Genomic DNA, 19,865 nt, shown 5'->3' with positions numbered 1-19,865 from the left:
TGAGACGGAGTCTTGCTGTCTAGGCTGGAGTTCAGTGGTGCAATCTTGGCTCACTGCAACCTCCACCTCCCGGGTTCAAACGATTCTCCTGCTTCAGCCCCCCAAGAATCTGGGGACTACAGGTACCCGCCACCACACCCGGCTAGTTTTCAGTTTTAGCGGAGATGGAGTTTTGCCAGGTTGGCCACACTGGTCTCAAACCCCTGGCCTCAAGTGATCCTCCTGCCTCAGCCTCCCAAAGTGCTCGGATTACAGATGTGAGCCACCCTGCCCGGCCTCAAATGGAATTTTAGAACTAAAAATATATCTAATTTCTGATATAAAAAATTCACTATACAAGCTTAACATCAAATTAGGCAAGTGGAAGAAAAGATTAGTAAGCCTCTCAACAGGACAATAAAACCATCAAGGAAAGGATGAGAGAACAAGGATGAAAAAGCATCGAGTTTAGTGACCCGTGAGACAGTATCACAGTCTAACAGAAAGCTGCCCCCAGACAGGGGCAGGGAGGGAGGAGTGAGAGAGAGATGGAGTCAGACAAGAAATATGAATAGTGGCTGAAACTTTGCCAAATTTGATGAAAAATATGAACTCACAGGTCCAAGAAGCTCAATGAAACCCAAACGAGGTAAGCATCTATAAGCTTAAGGTGGATTAATAGTAACATCTTCTAATACTCTTACATACATAAATTATGTGATGACAACCCCATCCCAACCCTACAGAAAATAAATTTGGTATGACACATTTTCCTGCTGAGTTATGACCACAACTGGACAGTGGTGACACAAGAGGGCAGCCTGAAAACCAGCAAGTCCTCTTTGGGGAAGAGACAGCAGAGTCCCACCTCTGACTTCCCTAGAGATACAATCCACACACACACACACACACAGCTAGCACACACACAAGCACACACAGCAAGCGCACACACACACAGCTAGCAGACACACAGCACACACACACAGGAAGCATGCACACACAGCACACACAGCTAGCACACACATAGCAAGTGCACACACACAGCCAGCATACACACACAGCAAGTGTGCACACAGCTAGCACAGATAAGGCAAATGCATGGACAGACACCCACATACAAGCGCGCACACGGCTGACACAGTATCCACACGAACACAGAGCTAGCACACACACACAAACCAAGTGCACACACACAGCTAGCACACAGCATTTTCTTCTTAGGCCTGCTCATTCTTCCCAATATCAGTTAAACGTCATTTTTAAAAAATGACCTTGTTTTACCAATCACAGCAAGTATGACATAAGATATGAAGTTTCCAAACTAAAAATCTAGTTTTGTGTCCTATTATGATGTGATTTTCAGAACTACACTGCAAAGAAAAGAGAGCGCCAGGGCTTGGGTAGATGTTTTCGCTGTGATATGTTAATATCGTAAGACAGTATTTTTGGCCGGGCGCGGTGGCTCAAGCCTGTAATCCCAGCACTTTGGGAGGCCGAGACGGGCGGATCACGAGGTCAGGAGATCGAGACCATCCTGGCTAACATGGTGAAACCCCGTCTCTACTAAAAAATACAAAAAAACTAGCCGGGCGAGGTGGCGGGCGCCTGTAGTCCCAGCTACTTGGGAGGCTGAGGCAGGAGAATGGCGTAAACCTGGGAGGCGGAGCTTGCAGTGAGCTGAGATCCGGCCACTGCACTCCAGCCTGGGTGACAGAGCGAGACTCCGTCTAAAAAAAAAAAAAAAAAAAAAAAAATCGTAAGACAGTATTTTCAAGGTTTTTTTCCCCCACATCTGTAAGTGTTACTTGTGTTAAGTCTTTGAACTTAATTATTCCCGCTCACCTATCATGGTGCACATCTTGTTCTATAAAAAACTCAATGACAAACTCAGTTATGATTTGTATACAGCCACTTAAAAAGTAACTTTTCAGAACAATGTATTCGTTTATTAAAGATTGCTTGTTACACAGAAAATTATTTTCTTTAATGATCATACATAGCCTCTCTTTCACATCAGGCAGTAAAACACTGCATTTACTTCATCTCAGGATACTGGATAAAAGATCAATGGTCAGTGTGTCTCAAAATATGTCAATGTGTTTTGTCTGAAAACATGCAAAGGGCTTGGAGTAATCATATCATTTTAGGAAGTGCTTTAGAAAACCATGCTGCAGGCCCTGAACACATTCCAAACATCCTAAATAATTACAAACAGAAGAGAGAGCTCTTGCCAGCCAGTACACTCAGTAAAGAAGGACAAAGGTGCAGACGATGTAACTCGAGCAGGGAGCTTGAGGGCGGCCCGGCGTCTCGGCAGGAGTCAGCAGGCCTGGCAGCCTCCTCGGCTGGTGCTGCTGGGTGGAAACAGGGCCACGGTCTTTTTGAGCTCCTGGTAGCTCCAGTGCATCTGCTCCATCTCGGCTCTGTGCTGCGCCCGCACCTGGCTCAGCTCCTGCAGCAGGTGTTCATTGGTGCTGACCAGGGAGCTGCAGAACGACAGGGAGGTGGCTTCGTGGCACCTCCACCCTCTCCAGTGGTGTCGCCCTCACCTGCGGGGCCTGCCCGCCTCCCTGCATGGGCATGAAGCTGCCCTGGCCCTGCACACACTGTGGCCCCATCGCCTTCTGTGTCCCACTGGCTACCGCCCACCTGCCTCCTCCCTTCCCAACCACTGCCCTGACCCCTGGGAGCAGCCTTGGAGGTGCTGCTCAGCACCTATGGAATGAATGAATGAGCTGAACGGGCTAATGAGTGACTGAATGGCGCCTCTGCTATTCCAGCTATACCCAGTTTTATGAGAAGAGGATGATAAACTTTATGGCTAGCAAAACAATGTTCTAATTCTAGAAAGGATACAGGGACTGAAATATTTCTCATTCCCAGTCAAATATAATAATGTTGACACTGTAATAGTGTAATAGAAGAGTCCTAGTTTTTAATGCTTTTGACCATTTTTATTTTAGAAATAAAGTGCTATTGCATTTTACCAACTTTGTCATTTCCAAATTGCCCTGCTCACCCAGTCAGCGATGACTTGAGAACACTCAGGGCATTACAAGTATTAAGACAAGGCAGGGCCCACTGACCTCGGCCACATTAGCTGCAGAGATGGGCACCCCACTGACAGGACCACTGTGCAGGGCCAGGCCCTGTTCGCTTGGACACCTTCATCCAGGACTGGATGAAGCCAGCATGAGTCCTGGGGGCAGACGCCCGATCCCACCGTGTTTGGGAGCTGTGCACCCGACCTTGTCCACGTCCAGGACAGTGCTCAAGGAGCATGACCCGCAACTCCACCCTGACCCGCCACAGACAGGCCTGCCAGGTTCTAGGGAGTGACATGGCCCTGCCCACAACTGTGTGCACTGCACCCGTGGCTGCCACAGTCCCCTTCCTTCCGCGCTGCTGCATCTCCTCTTGGCCCAGTCTTTTCAGGACCCTTTCCCCTCTGCAATTTAACTGTGATGGGCCCACGGGGGTCTGTGGCCTTTATCCTGGAAGGGGCAGAGCCTGGCTACACCTATGTCCAGACTGTATTCGAACCCAGGTGAGTGTGGCAGCCTCAGCCTGAGGACTGGAGGAGGGAGGAGGATTGGGAGATGGGGGGAAAGGAAGAGGGAATGAGAGGGGGAGGAGGAGGAACTGACCAGAGCAGCCTTCCTTGCTGAGGCCACAGGAACAGGGGTTCACACAACAGCACCCACAAAACCGCCCAGAGCAACCTGCCCTTGCCTCCTCCAGCAGCTCGCCTCTTCCTTTCTGCACCCAGCTTCCAACCACTTCCCAGCACACAATTCTTTAAAGACGAACTAAGATTCTGCCTTGAAGATCCCCTCACACCCAGCCCCCTTCTCACCATTCCCCTATAGCCAGGGAGTAAAGGTGAAATCTCCATGTTTCCAGGTGAACACGAACTGCAGTGAAGGGGGAAGCACAGCTGCCCAGGGGAAGCAGGTGGCCCCGCCGTGCCCGTCTCTCATGTGCCTGTCTCCCCTGGTCACACTGCATGCAGGTCACACCTCACAGTCCACACTTGACATTCACAATTCAGTCACACCTCAGTCACGCCTCACAGTCACAACTCACAGTCATGCCTCACAGTCCACACCTCACAGTCCACACCTCACATTCACAATTCAGTCACACCTCACAGTCACACCTCACAGTCACACCTCACAGTCCACACCTCACAGTCCACACCTCACATTCACAATTCACAGTCACACCTCACATTCACAATTCACAGTCACACCTCACAGTCACACCTCACAGCCACGCCTCACAGTCCACACCTCACATTCACAATTCACAGTCACACCTCACAGTCACACCTCACAGCCACGCCTCACAGTCCACACCTCACATTCACAATTCACAGTCACACCTCACAGTCACACCTCACAGCCACGCCTCAGTCACACCTCACAGTCATACCTCACGGTCCACACCTCACAGTCACACCTCACAGTCCACACCTCACAGTCCACACCTCACATTCACAATTCACAGTCACACCTCACAGTCCACACCTCACAGTCCACACCTCATGGTCACACCTCACGGTCCACACCTCAGTCACATCTCACGTCCACACCTCACAGTCACACCTCACAGTCCACACCTCACAGTCCACACCTCACGGTCACACCTCACGGTCCACACCTCACTGTCACACCTCACAGCCACGCCTCAGTCACACCTCACAGTCATACCTCACGGTCCACACCTCACAGTCCACACCTCACATTCACAATTCACAGTCACACCTCACAGTCACACCTCACAGCCACGCCTCACAGTCCACACCTCACATTCACAATTCACAGTCACACCTCACAGTCACACCTCACAGTCCACACCTCACAGTCCACACCTCATGGTCACACCTCACGGTCCACACCTCACGGTCCACACCTCATTGTCACACCTCACAGCCACGCCTCAGTCACACCTCACAGTCATACCTCACGGTCCACACCTCACAGTCACACCTCACAGTCCACACCTCACATTCACAATTCAGTCACACCTCACAGTCACACCTCACAGTCATACACGGTCCACACCTCACAGTCACACCTCACAGTCCACACCTCACGGTCACACCTCACAGTCACACCTCACAGTCCACACCTCACGGTCCACACCTCACGGTCCACACCTCACAGTCATACCTCAGTCACACCTCACAGTCCACACCTCACAGTCCACACCTCACGGTCACACCTCACGGTCATACCTCACGTCCACACCTCACAGTCACACCTCACAGTCCACACCTCACAGTCATACCTCACAGTCCACACCTCACGGTCCACGCCTCACAGTCCACGCCTCATAGTCACACGTCACAGTCCATACCTCACAGTCACACCTCACGGTCACATCTCACAGTCCACACTTCACGGTCCACAGCTCACGATCCACACCTCACGGTCCACACCTCACAGTCACACCTCACAGTCACACCTCACACTGAGGGTCAATACCTCACAGCCCACACCCCATGGTCACATACCTCACAGTCCCATCTCACAGTCCATGCCTCACGGTCACACCTCATGGTCAGACCTCACATCCACACCTCACAGTCATACCTCATGGGTCACACTTCACGATCCATGCCTCACACATCCAACAGCAGGAAGGGCTTCAGTTTTCAGAGGAAAGTTTATGGAAGTTTCAAATCAGCAGTGGGTCCTGGATATCATCGGCCAAGACTCAGGAGCTGCTCCTCTGTGCCTTCTGGGTGTGACCCAGTCCGGCCCCACCCTCCCTGTGCCTGGGCCTTCTCCCCTCAGGGGCCCACCCAAGCCTCATGGGCAGGTACCTGTGGCTCTCCTGCAGCATCTGTGTGAGCTCCTGGATCTTGTCGTAATGCTCCAGGTGCTGCTTCAGTTCCACAATCTCACCACACAGCCTCTTCACACTTGTTTGAAGTCCTGAAAGAGAAAGAAAGAAAAAGTACCATTATTTAGTAAAACTCACTCATGCATTTTGAAAATGAAAACAATTCTACATTTAAACTAGATCTTGGTTACCAGAAAAAGAATATAGCTGGAAAAGATCAGTTTGTTTTTTTTTGTCTTTTTTTTTTTTTGAGACGGAGTCTCGCTCTGTCGCCTAGGCTGGAGTGCAGTGGCCGGATCTCAGCTCACTGCAAGCTCCGCCTCCCGGGTTCACGCCATTCTCCTGCCTCAGCCTCCTGAGTAGCTGGGACTACAGGCGCTGCCACCTCACCTGGCTAGGTTTTTGTATTTTTTTTTAGTAGAGATGGGGTTTCACCTTGTTAGCCAGGATGGTCTCGATCTCCTGACCTCGTGATCCGCCCATCTTGGCCTCCCAAAGTGCTGGGATTACAGGCTTGAGCCACCGCGCCCGGCCAAAAGATCAGTTTTAACGAGACTCAAAGACAGGGCGAGCATGAATGCCATGGCCCCACCCTGTGCTGTTTCTACCCTGGGCCCTCCCCAGGCTGAAGCTGTGTGGTCTGCCCTCCACAGGCCCCCACGTAGCCACATCCCTGTGTGAGGGCAGGGAGAGGCAGCACTGGCTGGCAGCCCCTCCACTGGGCCTGTCTGCTGGTTTCTCCTCCACCAGGAAGCACACTCTACCCCTGAAGGGAGGGCCTGTGGGTTTCGGGAAAAGCACTAAGCAGCCCACAGTGGCCACAGGTCTCCCAAGCGTCCTCTGACTCTGCATCCATCAGTGACTGAAAATGTGGCTGGTTTCCATCTACTAATTCCTGCCTGTTTCTGGATTTCCAGCGCAAGAGGAAAAGAGAGATACGATTTAGTGGCTCCCCAGATCCAAACATGGGATACAAATAAACCCACATGTAGACACACTCTTGCAAAACCACATATGACAGAGGCAGTGAGAACGCCGGCGGGGGAGGTGGTGGGCAAAGGGTGACGGTGGCACGGATGGCAGGCTCTTCTCACCCACGAGGCAGCAGTGCCGCAGCAGCATCCACAGTGTGAAGGCCACGCCACGTGGAGTCCATGTCCACGGACATGTTCACAGAGGACAGGAATGAAGGAAACGCAGGGCGGCAGTTTCGGGATCTTCCGGTCCCCGTGGTGGTCAAACCAAGAGTCCTTAGATGGCAAAACCAGAAACCCAAGGACAACACTACAGCATCCCAGAGACAAGGAAGCCTTGGGACCCCAAACACAAGAGGCTGGGACAAACCCCCAACGGCCACAAGTCACACATCACGTCCACTTCTGCGGGGGTGAGGCAGCCATCAGCAGAGGGTGGCCGTGACCGTCAGCTCTGAGAACGGGACAGCCCCCACGTGCCCTTGCTCCCTTGGGAAACCCAGTGGGCCAACCAGGAAACCACAGCCCTGCCCGTCCCATGAGGGTGAGGCCAGGGGCCCCCATGCAGTCTGGAAAAGCTGAGGCAGCCCTGCCATCCCCCAGAGCTGACCTGCCTGGTCCCTTCTACAACAGAGCCTGCACCAAGAGGAACAGCTGGTGTGGGGTCAGGGTCAAGGTCAACCAGAGAAGGGTGGAGGAGAGAACAGGGCCTGAGAATCCCCAAAAGGAGACTGCCCTATCCTTGATCCATGAGGTCAGAAAAGGTGCCCTGACCCTGCCTCCTTGAAATTCAGAAGCATAATTTTCATGTAAAAAGAAGCAGAAAGTACTGAAGCCAAATCCCAGTTTCTGTAAGGCAAAAGGTTAGGGCACAAGAACAGCCCTATGACAGTGAAAGCCACGCCCCCAGAACGGACCCACACCAGAACCACTGTTTCAAAATAAGCTGAAGACAAAAAGGAAATGACAGAAGAAACGAAAAACAACGTAAGTCACAATCAGAAATGTCAGAAAAGAGAGGTCTGAACTCGCGGAAGAATTAGCAATAAAATAAAAGTTCACATGGCAAGTGAAGTTGCTAAGAAGAAGTGTAAGGGAAAGTCCAGCAAGTCCTCGCTTCGTGCTGATGGTTCCGGAAACGGCCACAAAGCAAAGCGACCACCGTAGAACGAAGCCGAATTCACCATCCACACAGGCCGCCGACGGGAGCAAGAGTGACGCTCCCACAGCAATTTCTAGTCGCAAGAACATCACCAAACCGCCAAAGACCAAAATACCTCTAACAGTAAACATTACAATAAATGGGAGCGATGCACACATTTAAGACCGAGTAATAAAGACAAGTTACATCATAATTTACTGCTGCAGCCCATCCCAGCAGCTCAGGGCGTGGAGCGGGAACCAGCCCTGATCAGATGTCATCGCACGGCGGGCGGCTCGTACCTGCGCTCACTCGGGACGGGACAGGTCAGACACACCAACGCCCTGGTGTGCACGGCATCGGGGCGTGGGAGGACACCATCGCACCAGAGAAACCAGGAGCCGGGAGGGCAAGCCACACACACAGTTCTCCCGGGCAGAGCACTGATTGTTTTTTCTCATCACCTTTCCAACGAAATGATGTTGAATGAACAGAGTTATTCAAGAACCTGTTTGTAAACATAACAATATCTTAAAGAAACAGAAGACAGAAAAGCAAAATTTGTAAATAAAAAAGAAGACTCTAAGGAACTCTTACCACTCGATAAAACAACCCAATAAAAACCAACAGGCGAAAGATGTGAGGAGACGCTGCCCCGGAGGAGAGAGCGGCCACAGGCCTCATCCGCGGCTGCCTCCCTGCCACAAAGGCCACGGCTGGTTGGGACAGACGCCATGAGGCCCACGCGCCCTGAAACAGTTACTACCTGGACTTTAAGAAAAAGCCCGTGAGCCTCTGAGAGGTTAGACTAGGAAAAGATGCTCCACTTGGCATTTTCAGGGAAGTACGAGTCAAAACTTCCAAGAAACTCCACGCCATACCGAGAAGGTTACCATGGGCAGCAGACTCCGTCAGCATTTCCCTATTTAAAATCCAGGTATCTGAACTTGAAATACTGAAAACACTTTTGTAAAAATAGCAAAATAGAACAAAAAAAGTGAAGAGAGAGAAATGAGAAAGATCTGGATCTGGATGAAACAGTGACCACAGCAAGCCTGCTCGGGAGAAACACGGGTTCACCAGAAATGCAACCCGAATCTGTAACGCTGAGACGCTGGGCAACAGGCTCATTCACCAAATTCGACGGCAGCATAACCGCGGGAGGACGCCAGATAGGAGCAGCAAATCCCACAGTGACCAGGCCACTCCAGCACCTGCAGCCCTGACACCCTGTGCTGAGGGGAGGACGGCCGGGCAGGGTGAGGACAGAGGTGGCCTTGCCTCCCACATCCACGCCTGGACTGCCCCAGACACGCGTATGTGTCATAAACTCCGGCCAAGGCAGCCTCCATGCCAGCCAGCAAGGCAGGGGCTCAGCTCCCCACTTACCAACTGCGTCTGCTGCTGCTCGCCTTCCTCATTACCTAGGCACATTTGAACACTTACAGTTTACAAAATGACCAAACTCACCAGCGATCTGTAAATTTAATGTGGCTGCAGTGTCTGCACTCTTCACTTCCTTTTTCATACTCAACAAAAGTGATTTTAAGCTACTGTTCTCTTCCAAAGATTTATCTAAATGGTGTCTCAAATCATCCTGGGGACACAGAAAATACACTTAAAATGCGCAACTCAAATTCAGTAAAATGTGTAAGAAAATAAAACTGAAACCTTCTGAGAATCCCGAGGGTTCCCCTTCTGCATACTTGGAGTCACGATGTGAAAGGCAGTAATTCGGTTTCATGGCACATCTCCCTGCCCCCAGCCTGCCCTGCCCAGCCCTGTAGCACCCTCAGGGGGAGGGGGCGAGTGAGGAGAGGGATGGAAAGGAGCGCCCCAGCCCCGTGAAAGCCCCACTCCTGAGTCTCCCTGAGGCATGTGCTCCAGCAGGACCCGCAGGCCTGATGCTGGGCAGGGCAGCTGGTGGTGGCTGGGGGAGCCCTGCCTCTTCCAGGATGCCCTCACGGACACTGTGGGTCCCAGGCCTTGGTGCCAGTGTGAGGCACAGGTGGCCCTGCAGGAACCCCCTTTTGTTCTGGCTCCTTTCACATCCTCAAAGTATGGAGAAGACCCAAAGCACAGGACGAGCTGTCACCAAGGAGGGGAAAGGGCCATGCCTGCAGCCACATGGCAGCCTCTGCCCCTCCCCGGCCCCAGGGTGCCTGGTGAGGTGTAAGCCATCCAAGCTGCCAGCAGCTGCGATCAGGGTCCCCAGGGATCCAGGCTCACCAGGCTGCTGCTCTGGGGCCGGGGGTGCTGAGCAGACCCCAACTCACTGCTACCAGGGGAGGGAGCGCCCGAGTCTGTACAGCAGAAGCCTCGTGCTGGGGGTATCTCCACTTTGTCCTTCTCCGCTCAGCGAGCCCACCCACCGACAGCCCCCTCAGCATGCACGTGCCCGACAGGCCCCTGACGCCCATAGTGAAAGCTGATCACTGGGTCTGAGACTGTCCCCCTCAGGCTTATCCTGGCCAGTTCTTCATTTCGCGCCTTCTGCCAAGGTGTCTGCTGCAGTGGTGCCAACCAGCACGACCTGCCCTCTGCGCGGTGCTCTGGGTCGTCCAGAAAGCTCCTGGCAGCGTCACATCTCATGGTGTTGCCTCCCAAGGACACGGTGAGCTCTTAAGGCAGGGCTGTGGGCTCCCAGCTCTTTTTCATTAGTTTATTTGAGGCAAAGTCTTGCTCTGTCGTCCAAACTGGAGGTCAGTGGAGCAATCACAGCTCACTGCAGTCCCCAACTCCTGAGCCTCCTGCCTCTACCTCCCAAAATAGCTGGGATGACAGGAGCGTGTCACCACGCCTAGCTAATTGTTTAACTTTTATTTTTTGGAGTCTAGGCCACAGCAGGCGCAGGGAACAGAGGACCGACTGCACCTAGGCTGGCCGCAGCCCATCTGCCTCGGAAGCCGTGCCAGGCACAGCAGCTGGGAGTGGGGCCACCTTTGCCTCAGGACACTGGACTGCAGCTTCCGAAGGAAGCACGGTCAAGGTTGATGCGACCGAGGGATGAGCGTCCTCACGTGGCAGAGTAAACTTGGGTGCTTCTGGAGTGACAGATGTACACCTCCCTGGAAGGCAGCGCCCACCAGCTTGCCTGGCTGCTCCCTCCGCGGGGTTCCTGACCGTACTGACTGCTCCTTACCCGAGGGGCTTGGGGCTGCCAGATCCTTCCAATCACTCGTCCTGACATGGAACTGGGGCTGCTCTGTCCTGTGGCCCAGGGCTGCCCCAAGGGGCAGGGTTGGGCAAACTGCAGAGGGCAAAAAAGCAGGCGTCCAAAGCAGCCACAGCTGCACGTGACTCCCACCCCCGGTGACACTGGCGCTCAGCACACCTTTGGGCTCCACCTGTCGGCTCCGTCTGGTCCCAGGCTCAGAAGGGCAAGGGGTGTGCCCGGCTGCGTCCCACAGAAAAGACATCATCGGTGATAGCGCCCAGCTCACTTTCCAGACAGCGGGCCAACGTGTGTTTAAATACAAAGGCTTCACGTGTGTTTAAATACAGAAGCTTCCAGAGAAGGGGCCACATGTTCTTAAATCCAGAGACTTTCAGACGGGGGCCACGTGTGTTTAAACAGAGGCTTCCAGATGGGGGGCCACGTGTGTTTAAACAGCGGCTTCCAGACGGGGGCCACGTGTGTTTAAACAGCGGCTTCCAGACGGGGGCCACGTGTGTTTAAACAGCGGCTTCCAGACGGGGGCCACGTGTGTTTAAATGCAGAGGCCTCTGGACACAGGGACATGTGCTTAACGCGGAGGCTTCTGGACAGGGGGGATGTTGAAACAGAGGCTTCCAGATGAAGGCCACGTGCTGAGGCTTCCAGACCCGGCCGGGGGGGTGGGGTGGGCGGGGCATGTGCGTTTAAACAGGGGCTGCCTGTGTTGTTTCGTCATCTGTACTTTTTCTTCTCTGAAGAGGAAGCGCTGTGTGGGATCTCTGAGATGTAGGTTCCCATGAAACAGACAGTATGTACTTGTCAGGTAAGTTCAGAGGCAGTTTTCGAAGCCGTCCTGGGCCGACTTCACTCCCATTTCACAAAGGCTGACAAGGCCCCTCTGGGTGTGCACCTCCTCACACGGCTCTGCCCTCACACCAGGACTCCCGGAGGGTGGCTTCTGTCTGGGTGTGGCTCTCTGACCACCAGCTCCCTGTCCTGAGGACACCAGCAGCTCATGGGGAGGCCCTTGCAGTGTGGAGGGAGCCCGGGAGGATCTTGCCCCATGAGGCCTCAGACGAGACGGTGGCCCCGGCCCACAGCTGAGAGGGAGCCAGACGTGCCTAGCTGAGCTGAGCTGAGCTAAGCCTCAGGCCTGATCCACAGAAATCCAAGGGGATAAATGTGGGTTTTCAGCTGTTCATTCTGGGGTAACTTGCCCTGTAGCCCCAGCTCACCATGGAACGCTGGCCGTCATCTCCTTCGTAAAAGGAGAGTGGCCTCAGCTGTCTCCAATTCGAGGCCCTGAGAGACGGGTCAGCAAGACAAAGTCATGTCCAGGCCTGGCTCCCACAGCGCCCAGCAGCGCCCGGTGGTCCGGGGGAGGACGCCCAGGCAGGGCAGCAGCAGGGACCCTGTGATCAGCTGGTACACTGGACCTCTCGGGAGGGGACGGGGTAGACTGCGCCAGAGGACAGGGGACTAAAGACCGTCTCCAGCTGGCGTCACCCCAGCCCGCCTCCCCAGCCCAGCCCCTCCAAGGAGAGAAGGTGGCCAGCGCCACTGCTGTCTCCAAAGTGCTCCAGGCCTGTTGTGAGACAGGGCAGGCCATGTTCCTGGGGGTGGGCGGGTGCCGGGCAGGGAGGGGAGACGTGGGGCTGCAGAGATGGCGGTTGGGACAGTGTGGCCTCAAGGAGCTGCCCTCGTTCCTGGAAGTCAAAGCCGTGTTTCCCCCAGTCACGTGGACACAGACACGGCGCCAGGGCGGGCTCACCAGCTCCTGGCGTGTGCGTTGCAGCTCTGCCGTCGCCTCGCTCATCTCCCGGGCGTGCCGCTGCTGCTGCTCAGCAAGACGGCTTTGCAGGGACTTACTCTCCAGAGCCAGGGAGCCGACGTCTGCACCCACCATCGCAGAGCCGTCCTGAGCCGCTGTGAATTCTTCAGCAGATGACAAGATGTGTCTTGCCTGAGCTAGGAGTGAAAATCAAATATTACATTAGCACTCAGGCTTAAAGGATGACATGCAAACAAAATCAGCTCAGCATGTTTTGAATCTCACAGACGATGCCTCAAAAAGACGGCAGGCAGGGCGGGGCAAAGGGGTGTTGGCGCCACAAAACCACCTCAGGCTCTGTGCGTCCACACACGGGCAGGGTGGGAACTGAAGAAAGAGAAGAGGTAACCCCCAAGAAAAGGGGCAAATAGGGGCCGCTGCGTCTCAAGGTTTCAGTGGCACCGCCACAACTCGCTGCGTCTTCCACAAGCACCGACCGCCCTGTGTGGAAACCACAGTGCAGACGCCAGCTGGCAACTCCACGCTGGCACAGTGGCCTGGGCCTGGGACAGTCCCCCTGCCACCGACAAGCTCAGGAGGCTCCCGCAGGACACCAGCCTAGGGAGAGAGGAGGTTTATGGGGCTGGGGTCCGGGTGGGCTTCGACTGCAGGGCGTCCTCATTCTATGAGCTGAGGGGCTATGACACTGCGAGGGGCACTCAGACAGCTCAGAGCTGTGCCCAGGGTCTGCTGGGAGAGGACACTGGCAAGGCTCCTGAGGGACACACACTGCCACACCCCAGGCTGCAGGACAAAGAGAAGGTGCCCCCAGGGACGCGGCATCTCCTGGTCTCCCAGTGTGACCCCGGATGAGGGAGGCCCCAGTGTGTTCATGTACGGGCTGCCTGGCAGAATCAAACAGACCCAAGTCCTCTCTGGGGAGGGACCACCCTCCTGGGCCCCACACCGACCAAAAGCTCTGCAGTCCAGGCCCAGCACAGGCCACACGTCCACGTCAGGGGAGAAGATGCTGAGCAGCTTCCAAACTCCAAATCCCCACGTGAACACAGCCTTCAGAACCAAGCCCCTTTGGACAGCATTTTGAGCAAAACAAGGTCACAGGCCCCGCAGCACCCCAGAGCACAGCCAGGGACACACAGGCCCAGGCCCATGTGGTGCCTCCCAAGAGCCCTGGCCACTGTGAGAGGCGGAGACTGCCAGGGAGGCCCCAGGCGTGGGACCACCACACACTTGTGGGAGGGGACACAGGACACCTGGGGCTGAGATGACTCTCAGGTCACCACACGCAGAGGACCCCAGAACCCACACAGACGCTGCCTGGAGGGCAAGAGCAGCAGCCACCCTGACTCACTGAGGAATGCCTTGTTGCTGTGCAGGGACCTGCAGCCGCCCCAGCTCCTGTCCACCAGGTCCAAGAGCGTCTCCAGGAGCGCCGCCTGCAGGGTCGTCTTCTTCCCGGGTAGAGCCGAGCGTGACCCGGGAGATGGCTGTGATGGAAACAAAATCATGAGGCCAGTGAGTCAGTGTGGTAACTGAGGTCCTGAATGCCAGCAGGTGCCCCCAGCACACCCGGGGATGCCTTCGCACCATGGAGGGGAGGGCAGGGGCTGTGAGGCCCCAGCCCTGAGCTAGGTGGAGGGCGGCTTAGCAGTGCCTGCCCAGTGAGGCTTAGCCAGGTGCACCGGTCCTGGATGAGTGAGGTCTCGACGACACGACAGGACGGGGCCCACACATTCCCAACTCAAGTAGGCCCCAGACTCCTTCCCTCAACCCAGACAGGGAAGCAGAAGACACGCCCAGGCCGTGGTAGGAGCCTGTGCTGAAAGGGAGTGCCCTGGAGGCAGCCCGCGCCCGCAGCCAGGCGGGCAGAGTGCCAGACGCTGTCCCCAGCAACGGCCCAGGGTCAAACAAAACCCTGAAACAGACCACCCACCTCCCCCATTTCTGCCTCCCTTCCAGCTCAGGACCTGCCGGGGACATCAAACACGCCCCACCCCGCTCCGGAACCCCCCACCCCGTGCTGCTAGGGAGCCGCCTCCAGCTCCAGCCATGCCTCCCTCCCCGTCCCACAATTCCGCACCTTCCCACTCCTCTGCCTGCCTGGGAGTCCGAAGTCCTCGTTGTGGTAAGCACCAAGTGAACAGCCCCTGCCTGTTCCCCTCTGGGGGGGTCTGTGCTCGTGTCTACAGCAGGCGTGTCTCAATGCCTCTGACTGGGCTTGTGCCAGTTGTCCCCCTGGCCTCTAGGCCACCCTGAGGATGGAGGAACTCGGTTTCTCATCACAACGCCCTCCAGGATCCTCCCTTCACGACAGGGTCATCAATGGCTCAGCCGGCCAAGATGCCCGATTCCAACTTTGGAGACAAACGCCCTGTACACCGTAAGGCAGAGTCCCCTCTCTCCACCACAGGGCTTCCACTCAGAACAGCACTGCAGGGGCAATGTGTGGCACAGAGGCACAGGTCCAACAAAACCCAGCAGCAAGCACCCTGGAAACCTAAGTGTAATGGTTCCCTTTATCCTGGGACACGGTCAGTGCCGTAGGCATAATCACGGCATTGTCAAAGCCGTACCAGCCCCACATTAGGAACAGGGCACCGTGGCCCTGCTGCTCTCCAGCCCTTCTCTCACCTCTCTGGTGTCGGTCACGCCCCGAGACCTCTGCTCCTCAGTCTCTGAGGCCTCAGGCTGAGACAAGGTCCTCCCACTCCTGCTTCCTGAGCTGTTCTGTCTGCTCAGGCTCTCCTCGGGCACGGAGGACCCATGAGTTCTCTCCAGGCAGCCCAGACCCTCCTGGTCTGAAAACGCCTGGAATCTTCCACCAGGCATTCTTCGCTTCCTGCACTTTCCGGGGGCTGGCAGGGAACCAGGCACCATTTCTGCTGACAAATCCAACTTCTGAGAAGAGGCTGAGTCCTCAGTATCCACGGAGTCTGCAATACAGAGAGGACGGGGCCCACGTCAGGCCAAATTCTCTGGGTGCAGTGTTCGGCACTGTAACTTTTAAAAAGGCATGTGTGTGCCCATGTACATATGCACATGGACACACACGCACTTACATATGAACACGCATACCCATCCATGTGCATATATACATCCGTCCACCTGCACAAAGACACACGCAGAGGGAGGGTGCCAAGGGAAGAAGGGGCACACTGGAGCACATGTGCTAACACGCGACCTCTGGGGGAGTCTGGATGAAGCAGACGGGGACCGCCCAGCTTAGCGCGTCCACCCCGTGATGACTGACGTGCAATACGCTTCAACAAAGTGTTCCAAACAACATCTAAGCACACATCCATCTCTGAAGACAGGCGACAGACTCTAGCGGTCCATAAAGTGGTGGGTCCTGTGCACGGTGCCGACCACGAAGGCCCCGGGACACACAAGCCCCAGGGGAGGGTGAACTTGTCTGTGGAAGGACAATGAAGGCAGGAGAAGGCACAAAACGGGCACAGCCCTGGCCTCCACCACAGCCTGCACAACTCAAGATGACCCACCACGTCCTGCAGCGGCTGACAGACAACCTGGCTAGTCCCCTGCTTCTCACCAGCCGGGCATGAGCAAGCTTCCAGGAGGTGCCAGGGTCACTCGAGATGAGGCTTCTCTTTTTTTTTTTTTTGAGATGGAGTCTTGCTCTGTTGCCTGGGCTGGAGTGTAGTGGTGCCGTCTAGGCTCACTGCAACCTCCACCTCCCAGGTTCAAGCGATTCTCATGCCTCAGCCTCCTGAGTAGCTGGGACTACAGGTGCCTGCCACCATGCCCAGCCAATTTTTGTATATTTAGTAGAGACCTGGTTTCACCATGTTGGCCAGGCTGGTCTTAAACTCCTGACCTCAAATGATCCGCCTGCCTTGGCCTCCCAAAATGCTGGGATTACAGGCGTGAGCCACTGTGTCCGGTCTGCTTGCGGCAGGAGGTTTTCCGACACTTACTCCACACAGGTGAGCATCACATGATATCACGTGATGCTCTCGGTTAACTTTTCTCGCCTTTGATTTTCAAAATGTAGTTACAGCCATAGCCTGGGCCCATACACATAAAAGAAAGTGTGTGTGCATTAGTGAGGGGTGAGGGTAGGTTAGAGGGAGGGTGTGCACACACACACGTGCAGAGAAAAAGCACCTATTTACCAACCATGAATCTAAACCATGAATGGATTACAACTTTCAATGTGCTGCATTCTTTCCAAAGACATTCTGGAGAGTTCCACAAATAAATACAAAGAGAACAGGAGAAATTTCATAGTAAAAGCAAACATTGTGAAAATATTTAACTACTTAAAAGGAACTGAAGGGAATAAAAGTTGACAGGGATTTCATGTTGTTACGGTTTGAAGGAATCCCCCAAAGTTCCTATGTTGGAAACTTATTGCCATTGTAACAGTATTAAGTGGAGGACCTTTAAGAGGTGATCAGGTCACAGGGCCAGCCCTCAGGGAGGCAGGACTGCTGTATTGCAGGTTTGGGGTCCTGATAAAGGATGAGTCTGGCTCCATTTCTCTGTCTTGAGCTTGCTGCCGCCTGCGCCACGGGAGGACCAGCACCAGGTGCCGGCACTGTGCTCTCGGACTTCCCAGAGAGCCATGAACTCCATGAGCCACGAGCTTCTGTTCTTTATAAATTACTCAGTCCGCGGTTTTCTGTTACAGCAGCAGAAAACAGACTAAGATACGTGTAAGTACCTGGGTCTGGGGTGAAGTACGCATGTGGCCCGGGAGGCCGGGAGGCCTCCAGCTCTGCTCCGTAAGGTGGCGGGAACTCTCCACAGGGCCGGCTCCAAGGTGTCTTCTCCAGATGGCACCCTCTGCAGCTGCGCCTCCTCGTCTCGCGGCCCTGCTTCCCGGAGACCCCACACTGGTACTGTACCAACTGCGGGCTCAACAGATGTCTGGATTCTATTTTATTAAAATATTGTCAATAAAATATTTCATAAAATATTGTAAAAATTTTATTTCATTAAAAATTACATTTTAAGCTTCTGAATGGCGTATGGTATCTGTTAGACTGAGGGGTTAATCCCATGCTGGGGACACCAGAGTGAATCCACAGTGACTCCTAACAACAGGAGAGCTGGGAACTGGGAACTGGCACCACTCGCCTGCGCAACTCAGGACAAGGCAGCAAGAATCAAGCCGCACGAAGTGGAGCAAAGTCAGACAAAATGATGCACAAAACAGAAGACAGAGTCCAGACAGTCTCAGGTCAAAGGTGCCAAGTAACTAAATGAGGAAAAAGAGTCTTTTCAACAAAAGGCATCAGAACAACTGAATGTACTTCTGTAAATGACAGGCAACAGAACAACTGGATGTACAGTCATTCCTCAGTCCCACAGAGGACTGGTTCCGGGCAACCCCCAGGGATGGCAAGAGTCAAGGACATGCAACTCTCTTACGTGAAACGGTGTATCTGTGTATAATCTGCACGCACCCTCCCATGTACTTTAAGTCATCTCTTGCCTACTTACAATACGATACACAACACAACAGAAATGCTACCGTAGCTGGCCACTGCGGCGCATGCCTGCAGTCCGGGAGGCTCAGGAGGCTTAGACAGGAGGATCGCCTGAACCCAAGAGTTTGAATCCAGCCTGGGCAACACAGCAAGACTCCCTCTCTACAAAAATACAGAATAAATAAATGCTGTGTAAATAGTTATACTGTATTATTTTTTAATTGCTGTATTGTAATTTTTTTTGTTTTTTTCCAAATAGTTTCGATCCATGGTTGGTTGACTCCAGAGATTCAAAACCAGTGGATACAAACAGACAACTGTACATGTAGGGGGATGTCTTGACTCGTTAACTCACAATACACACAAAAGCTGCAAACAGTGAATTGTACACCGAGACACTAAGACTATGGGACAACTGTGAGGAAACACGGGAGAAAATCTTCACGATCACGCGGTGGACAAAGCTCCCTTCACAGGGCACACAAAAGCCCAAACCATCAAAGGAAACCATCAAAAACTGACTGTACTGAAATTAAAACTTGTGCCCTTCAGCCGGGCGCGGTGGCTCACCCTGGAATCCCAGCACTTCGGGAGGCCGAGGCGGGTGGGTCACCTGAGGTCAGGAGTTGGAGACCAGCCTGGCCAACATGGTGAAACCCCGTCTCTACTAAAAATACAAAAATTAGCCGGGTGTGGTGGCGGCGCCTGCAGTCCCAGCTGCTCGGGAAGCTGAGGCAGGAGAATCACTTGAACCCGGGAGGCAAAGGTTGCAGTGAGCCGAGATCGCACCACTGCACTCCAGCCTGGGCGACAGAGCAAAACTCCATCTCAAAATAAACAAAACAAAACACAAAACAAACTTGTGCTCTTCGTAAACTGGACTGTACTGAAATTAAAACTTGTGCTCTTCAAAGCACTGCTCCAAAAATGAAAAGGCAAGCCACAGAAGGGAGGAAACTGGCAGCACTTGTGCCTGAGAAAGGGCTTGTGTCAAAACCACCAAGACCTCTTAGGACTCCATACTAAGAGGAGCAACCCCAGAATAAAGGTGGGCAGACCTGGAGAGAAAAGAAGAGACAGACACGGCCAGTATTTCAACAGCAGCGGGATGCAAATTAAAGCCATACACAGGTACCACAACCCCCTGACAGAGGAGCTAGGATTAAAGGACTCAGCGCCCAGTGCTGGCAAGGACGTGGCTCGGGCACTGCTGCCACAGGGCAGACGTCCTGGCACAGATGAGCCTAAGATTTCAGCCCAAACTCAGGTCTCCACCTGTTGTTTCCATGAAAAGTTCTTAGAAACTCACAATGGAGGTGGAATAAATGAAGCTAAAGTCTATCAGCACGTCCCAGTGGAGGGCGGCACTGCCGGGCGATGGAGCCTCCGTGACACCCGTGTTGGGATCTGAGGGTCTACACGCGGCAGCCTGAGTTCAGGGTTTCCCACAGGCCCCTGCAGCTGCCGCAGACGTCAGCCCCACCTGCCACAGAACCCCAGGCTTCTCGTCTATTGTAGA

General features: G+C 54.2%; 1 protein-coding gene across 2 annotated transcripts in view; it reads right to left on the bottom strand.

Moving 5' to 3' along the window:
- Window positions 1-1,903: 1,903 nt before the first annotated feature.
- The window catches only part of CEP72 (centrosomal protein 72), a 29,247-nt gene continuing 11,285 nt past the window's right edge, over window positions 1,904-19,865 (bottom strand). The window contains exons 6-12 of one of the 2 annotated variants that reach the window (XM_017851904.1): window positions 17,578-17,790; window positions 15,525-15,826; window positions 14,245-14,380; window positions 12,873-13,069; window positions 9,415-9,541; window positions 5,810-5,921; window positions 1,904-2,465 (exon numbers count right to left, since the gene is read on the bottom strand). In XM_017851904.1, coding sequence (XP_017707393.1) covers window positions 2,300-2,465; window positions 5,810-5,921; window positions 9,415-9,541; window positions 12,873-13,069; window positions 14,245-14,380; window positions 15,525-15,826; window positions 17,578-17,790 — 1,253 coding nt within the window. In that variant the 3' untranslated portion in view covers window positions 1,904-2,299. The remainder of the gene's footprint in view (window positions 2,466-5,809; window positions 5,922-9,414; window positions 9,542-12,872; window positions 13,070-14,244; window positions 14,381-15,524; window positions 15,827-17,577; window positions 17,791-19,865) is intronic. The other variant, XM_017851905.1, reaches the window with a different exon arrangement.

This window comes from Rhinopithecus bieti, unplaced genomic scaffold (assembly GCF_001698545.2).
Source record: "Rhinopithecus bieti isolate Rb0 unplaced genomic scaffold, ASM169854v2 scaffold_35303, whole genome shotgun sequence".
In the NCBI taxonomy this organism is placed as follows: domain Eukaryota; kingdom Metazoa; phylum Chordata; class Mammalia; order Primates; family Cercopithecidae; genus Rhinopithecus; species Rhinopithecus bieti.
The sequence above is the reverse complement of the archived record's forward strand: the minus strand, read 5'-3'. Positions and strand labels throughout refer to the sequence as shown.